This window comes from Varanus komodoensis, unplaced genomic scaffold, assembly GCF_004798865.1.
Source record: "Varanus komodoensis strain SLA01 unplaced genomic scaffold, ASM479886v1 scaffold55, whole genome shotgun sequence".
In the NCBI taxonomy this organism is placed as follows: Eukaryota; Metazoa; Chordata; class Lepidosauria; order Squamata; family Varanidae; genus Varanus; species Varanus komodoensis.
In genome coordinates, this window is record NW_025336157.1 from 521,926 (window position 1) to 528,956 (window position 7,031).

At 54.0% G+C, this 7,031-nt stretch overlaps 1 protein-coding gene across 1 annotated transcript; it reads right to left on the reverse strand.

Annotated features, from left to right (window-relative positions):
• Nucleotides 1-489: 489 nt before the first annotated feature.
• Nucleotides 490-2,331, reverse strand: GAL3ST3 (galactose-3-O-sulfotransferase 3). The gene is made up of 2 exons (XM_044448317.1): nt 2,204-2,331; nt 490-1,642 (listed from the first exon to the last, which is right to left on the reverse strand). The coding sequence occupies exons 1-2, from the start codon at nt 2,329-2,331 to the stop codon at nt 490-492; spliced, it is 1,281 nt and encodes a 426-aa protein (XP_044304252.1).
• Nucleotides 2,332-7,031: the final 4,700 nt, after the last annotated feature.

Sequence of the window (7,031 nt, forward strand, 5' to 3'; positions counted from 1 at the left end):
GTGCGCCACCCTGCTTCGAGCAGTAATTGCACTGTGTGACCATCATCCCCGGCAAAGACGACATTCTATAGTAAGCAAAAAAAACCCGGAAGCAGTGCTGGGAAAACACAGGGGAGGGGCCAGTGGGTATGTGGATGCCCGGTGAAGGGGCAGTGCAGGAACCACGGAGGCGCCTCGGTGCATTCCCCGTTCGCAGCGGCCCCGGATTCTGCCTGGGCGCCCGCAAGGCTGTCTTTCCTCCGAGGGACGGGAGAAGCGAGCCCAACGAGAATGCCCCGCTGGGGCCTCAGAGGCCTGGCTGGCCGGAGGCAGTTCACGCACTCCGTGCCGGACGGACGAGAGCCCCGCTCGCCCGGCTCCTGAGCTTTCCCCGGGCCAAAACGGGGTCAGAATCTCTGGCGGCCCCAGGAGGGAGCGGAAGAGCCTCGGTTCTCCCCAGGTGCAGCAGCGGCTCAGGCGCAGCCCTAGGAAGCCAAAGGGCCCAAATGCTCAGGCCGCCTTGGGCGCCGGGTGCCGGAGGGGGCGCAGGAGCCCTCTCGGGGGGAGGGGGCGATGGGGGGCCGCCCTCCGCCGGCTCCGCAGGCTCTGCTTCCGCAGCAGGTTGCGGGAGTACTGCACCTCGGGCATGACCAGTTTGAGGCACTGCTCGTCCGCCGGAGTCCCCGAACCCGGGAGGTCGTAGCCCACGATGTCCACCTTGGCGCTGGGCTGCCAGGGCCGCAGGTCCTTGTTCTTGATCTGCATCGCGGGGCGCAGGGGGGGCTGCCCCCCGAAGCAGCGGCGCGCCAGGCGCTGGCAGGCCCGGCGCAGGGCGCGGACCTCCTTGGCCACGCAGTCCCGGCCCACCTCGCCCAGCTTGCGCCAGAAGGTGGTGTTGAAGTGGTCGTACAGCTGGGCATCCAGGGCGTTCCAGCGGCGGATCTGGGCCGCCACGCGGGGCGAGGTGATGTTGAGCTTGGACTCGGGGCTGCGCATGTTCAGCCGCACGTACAGGACGTCCTCCAGGTCCCAGGCGAGGAGGCGGCGCAGGAGGACCAGCGACTCGTCGAAGTGCTCGGCCAGCATCACCAGCGAGAAGACGCCCTCCACCTGGCGGACGAAGGCGGGCAGGTAGGAGGGGTCGTCCGGGCCGCGCTCGGGGTCGCCGCCCAGGTCGTACACCAGGGTGTTGTGTGCGTAGGCGGCGTACTTCTCGTGGGGGCGGTAGTAGCGGCGCGGCTCCTCCAGGAAGGCCTCCATGGAGCCGTTGGGCACCCGCCGGAAGGCCGGGCAGTACTGGTTGTAGTAGCTGAAGAGCGACTCGAACATGGCCACCGGCTCGCGCAGGATGGTGACGTAGACGGTGCCGTTGGGCATGAGGCGGCGCAGCTCGTCGCGGTGGAAGCGCATGTGGCTGGCGATCAGGCGCGGCGGGAGCGTGTGCGGGTGCACGAAGCGGGCGGAGAAGTTGCGCGGGTAGCAGAACTGGTGGTCGCAGGTGTGGTGCGGCAGGGCGACCGTCAGGTTGTGCCGCTCGGCGAAGCGGAAGAGCAGGTTCTGCACCGTGGTGCTGGCCGTCTTGTGGGTCTTCAGGAAGGCCACGGCGGTGTGCTTGGGCCGCGGGGGCGGCGGGGCGCAGCGGAAGAGGGGCGGCTTGGGGAACCTGGCGGGACGGAGCGGGATGGGATGGGATGGGATGGGATGGGGCGGGGCAGCCAAAGCGCCCCCTCCTCCTTCCCTGCCCCGCCCCTTTCCTTCTTCCCTGCCCCGCCCCTTTCCTGGCCCCACCCCTTCAGCCCTGCCCCTTCCCTTCTTCCCTGCCCTGCCCCTTCTCCCCTGCCCCGCCCCTTCCCTGGCCCCACCCCTCTCTAGCTCCACCCCCTTCCCCCTTGAATCCACCCCCCAATCTCGCCCGACTCCAGCCAGGCTTCCTTCCTCTGTGACCAGGGCCCTGCCGCTGCCCACCTGCCCGCCCGCCGCCTCCTCCCCCAGCAGAACCCCTGAGCCTTCCCGGGGGGCCCACGCCTCCCCACGGCCCCGACCGCCTGGCGCCCCGGCTGGCCTCTCCCAGGAGCCCAGCTCGCCCCCCGTTTCCCCACACGTGCCAGTCCCAGCACGCGGAGCGTCGTCCAGCCGGGGGCCAAGGGCCCGGTGAGGCGGGGGCAGAGCCCCTGCACAACCCTGGAAGCCCCCCCCCCCCGCCCGCCCAGCCGGCAAGCCCTACCAGCCGAGGGGGATGCTCTGCCGCAGGAGCAGGGTGGCCGTGCTGGAGGCCAGCAGGAGCAGCAGCAGCGCCTTCTTGCGGGACATCGCCTTGGGCCCGGGCGGCAGCGCCGGCAGCGGGCAGGCCATGCTGGGGAGCCTATCCGGACGCCGCTGCGGGGGGGCCCGTCCGCCCCGGCATGGGGACTCCGGGCGGGCCGCGCCGGGAGCTCAGGGACCCTTGGAAGAAGCACAGCAGGCGGTTAGTCCCGCTCCCACAGCCCTAGGAGCCCTGCGGGGGCAGACAGACGGCGGGCGGCCTCCCCTCTGAACCAGGGACTCTGCTCCCCCAGCAATGCGGGGGGAGGGAGGGGGCGCGAGCCACTCCTGGGGGCCTGCGAAGGATGAACCCCATACGTCTGGGGTGAAGGAATGCACTTTCCCCTTCTAAACACTCGCCCTCTCCCTCCTCCGCCACTACTTTCTCCTCCTCCATATTCTTGCTGTGCAAACCCATTCACACCTTCTTCCAGCATTTAGAGTCCAAACTACAGACCTTTGTCTCGTGAACCCCCGTGGCCAAAATGTTACAAAAATCTTTAGCTTTTAAACCTGAAATTTTCTTATTAGGCGTTATTCCTGCTGATATTAGTAAACAAGAAATGTACTTGATTGTACATGTAATCGCTGCGGCGAGGGAAAGTGAAGAACCACCCACCGAGGAACTGATCCTAAAAAAGATCTTGGACTGCGCGGAAATGGATAGACTGACTTTGTCACTGAAGGAGAAAGAAGTTACTGATTTCTGTCAAACTTGGGACTCTTTTTATTATTGGCGAGAGAAACGGGACTTCATATAGATTGTTTCTATGTTATCATAGATGGAAAAAAAATGTGGGCGCTGACCCAGTAGACTCGATGTTTTTGATGACTGATGTTGTTTTTAGTTTTTCTTTATTTTTAGGAATAAAAGTTGTGAATAAAACTTATTATAAAAAAAAAAAAGAATTCCATGCACCGGTCCAGGTAACCAGAAGTGGGCTCCTGTATGGCAGAATTTCAACCTCCGTTCTGTTCTGGGGCTCGAAACGAATTCTTGGGCTGAGGATTCTTGCAATGATGCAGGTGTGGTCGTTGTCACTCCAAGAGGGCACAGCTCGAAGCAACACTGCCAGGCACGGGGAGAAACTTCCCGGAAGTGAGAACCCCTCAGCGGCCTCGGTGGGAAGGGTTTTCCTTCCTGGACGGTTTGTTTAGGGACGGGGGGAGGACCGGCTCTTTAGAGATGCAGCTTGCAGTGTGGAGTCTACAAAGGGCTGGCCTGGAAGATCTCCAGTCGGTCTGAAGATCTGATCATTGTAACGAATTAAAAAAATACGGTTTGCAACGGCCTCTAATGGGTGGGTCTCCGGGTTTTACTAACATCACTTAATTACGACTTAATTTATACTGTTAATTTATATTATTGTAAGGAAGTTTATTTATGGATGTGAGCCGCCCCGAGGCTTCGGCAAATGGGGCGGCACAGAAGTCTCCTAAATAAATAAAATAAAATAAAATAATCATTGATCTGAGAAGCCAAAAGGCTGCCTGCCCGACGGGGGTGGGCAGAAGGGGGGTGAGGAGGTGGGTCTGCTGAGAAATTCGAGTGATTTGCAGTCTGGATCCAAGGACTTTAGACTCCAAGTTGCTTGACCATAGCAAGTTCCCTCTCCTAAGACAAGGTCTAAAAATGAAGGCTTAGAAGAAAAGTGGGAGTGAATTTTAGCTTGGAAGGAATGGTCACCTTGGTTTTGGTGCTGATCGGAAATCCTTGGTCTGGTACCGTGTTCCTCGGTTCTCCTTGGGCTCCCAAGGCCTGCCTGAGATTCCCTTTTGTGCTTGGCTATTTGGAGGGTCGGTATCCTGCACTGGAAGAAGGGTCCAGTCCCGCTCCAGTTTAAAGACAGAGATACCCCGAAAGGCTGCCTGGCTGCAAACAGGCAAGCAAACTTCTCCTTAAGCCTTTGGTACTCTAGTGTAAATACAGTATTTCCATTTAAATTGTAAAAATTTCCAAATGTGAGTCTACCTGAATATATTAGCATAAGCCACATTTATGCAAATCCCTGTTCTCTTTTGCCCTCTTTTTGGCAATATGTGCTGTGTTTTTTGACAACGTCCAAGTGGGCACCCTATTCCCGTCAATTTCAGTCGCTTTCAGCATTCCAGGAATAAACCAAGTTGATCTAGCAAGACTGAACAAGCCAATTCTGGTTTGTTGTGGCCAAGAATGTGTTCTCTGCAGCTAAGGAAGAGAGGATAGTGTTCGCTCTACACTGGTGTAAAGCAAAAACCAGGAAGCTGATACGAATAAATGTTGCTATAAAAACAGGAAGGTTTGTTTTTCTGGGGGGGTGGGGGAGATTCAGGCAGGAATTAAATAGGTGAACATACCAGCCCAAATATCCCCAGGGGCAGAGACACAAACAGCCTTTGGAGAAGTTTTCAGCTAGGCGAATCAGGCAATTCTTGTTAGATTTTTCTCTACCTTTCGCATGGCTCGTTTTACCCTTTCCCACAGCCAAGGATTCCCACCCTTGTCCCTTTCCTCAATTCCCAGAAACAAAACAGGCCTGGAATGAATCTTCCAAATTTTAACACCAAACACATCTATTTTAATAATTACAATCACTTACTCCAGCACTTTCTTGTTTTCTGTTTGGTTACTTGGACAAGCTGAGATCGTATGTTTTGTATTTTTTTTCGTATTTTAACTTCATGTTGTGAGCCACCCCGAGGCTTCGGCGAATGGGGCGGCATAGAAATGTTTTAATAAATAAATAAATAAATCAGGAAGTAGTTTGAATTAAAAGTCACCATCTCTGATAAGTAATAAATAGTGCAAAATTCAGAAGAGCAGTCTGGGAACCCCACAAGATAGACATGAATGCTGGAGCACCTTCCTACCCATGTTCCCCAGCAGCAGATGTACATGAGTATCTTGCCTCTGAAACTGGAGACACCAAAAAGTCATTCATAGGCTTGTAATCCTTGTATTTCTCCAATGCTACTTCATGTGATGGCAAATTCCACTTTATGTATGAGTTGTAGGAAGAGTTAAATAATGATGGTGGTGATAGCAAGGGTGCCTTAAGCATGTGCAGAGTTTCGTCCCACCCTTGCCCACTGACAGACACTGCTTAGTTGTTCATGTCATGTCGCCTTTCCAAATTGAAGGAACTTGTAGTCGGCTAATTTTGGAAAGCTCACCATCACAGAAGAATGCTGGCTGGGGCTGATGGGAACTGAAGTCTGCAAATCTCCTTTCTTCTCGCCCCTGCACACTGATCAGTTAACACAGTAAATTCTTTGCCCTGCACATAAGGTTTTCCTTCGCCATGGCATTGCTAAATATTTTTCTTCAGGATCTTTTTAAACAAAAGTCCACAGAATGCTTGATACCATCCTAGTCCCGCAGCCAGATGCTGGCTCTATTCCCATGTTTGCTGCTGGAACTTTCTAGAAAAATTTTCTTCTGCCTGCAAAAAGTTGTCTTTGTCCCTGTGTGTAATGCTTTCCAACAACTGAGTCATCCCATGCCCTGCCAAAAGACTGAGAAGGAACTATTCTCTCTGTTCACCTTGCCTATCTTCTGATACACCAGATACAACAGGTTCTTTTTTTTCCTACTGAGCCAACACTGGCCAGAAGAACTTAGCTGCCACGTTGCTCTGCACAAAGTACATCGTGGGCTCCTTTTCTAACGTGACTTCCACGAGACTTCTTTTTTTTACTTTAACATAATTTAAAATACAGTGCGAGTAAAAAGACACCCTAGCCTGGGTGACTTTGGGCCAGGCACAGACTCTCAGCCCGGCTTACCTCACAGGGTTGTTGTTGCGGGGATAAGACTGAAAGGAGGAGGAGAAGGAGAATGATGTAAGCCACTGTGCGTTCTTTGCAAGAAAAAAGCGGGATCTAAATCGAATAAATAAATAAATACAACACTTACCTGCTCGTTAGATCTCAGCGTATCACTTCTCACAGTCAAAAGCACAAGTTGCTCATTTCGAAATTTCTTAACCACTTGCCCCCACACCTCCTTTTTGATGGAGCTGCTTGTCGCAAGCTAAACAAGATCTAAATAAGTGCTCTAGTGATGCTTCACCACCATTTCTAGCATACGAAACCGTCTGCGCACCAGAAGAAAGGAAAGGCTACTGCAGCGCCTCAGCTGAGACACCAGCTGCCTTTGGCTCCTCCCATCCCACCAGCACACCTGAACGATGTCCGCCCAGCTCATTAAATTAAATTAAATTAAATATTAAATTAAAAGAACAGGAACCAGAAGCACAGCCAGTTACTCTCTGCCCCCCCCCGCTTCCTCTTTTCCCGGTCCTCCAGATCTGGGCAGACATATTTCAGGTTTGCAAAGCCCATTTTGAAGCTTCGCAATTCACCATGAAGATTTAGATACAAAGGATTTACACTTCAAATTAAGGCATGCTTAGCCAAACAAAGAGGCTGGTTCGAAGTGTCCAAACCAAAGCAGCATGAAATGACCATGAGTCAGAAATCTTGTTTGATCAGGAAATGACAGAGATATTGTCTATTTACCTACACGTTTGATTTGATGTTTAAGGGCTGGGATGACCTTATGCGTACATCTTCTAAACTGTAAGCTGCCGTGGGTATGTTAGAGATCAGGGCTAGCACCTGGCCAGTCCGTGGCTTGCCGACCCTGCGCGGACTGCGCCGTTTCTGAGTTTACTGAAAGAGCAGCAGCAACCAAGTAAATTTAGCTGGAGAAGTTGCACATGAGGGAAGCACCCCTTGTTTTAAATCAAGCCTGCAGCCCCAGTTTCAGG

Bases quoted from the DNA above. Each gene is read 5' to 3' on its own strand.
- GAL3ST3 (XM_044448317.1), bottom strand. From the start codon at position 2,331: ATGGCCTGCCCGCTGCCGGCGCTGCCGCCCGGGCCCAAGGCGATGTCC. The intron at 1,643-2,203 runs GTAGGGCTTGCC...CCGTCCCGCCAG, and splicing joins CAGAGCATCCCCCTCGGCTG to GTTCCCCAAGCCGCCCCTCT.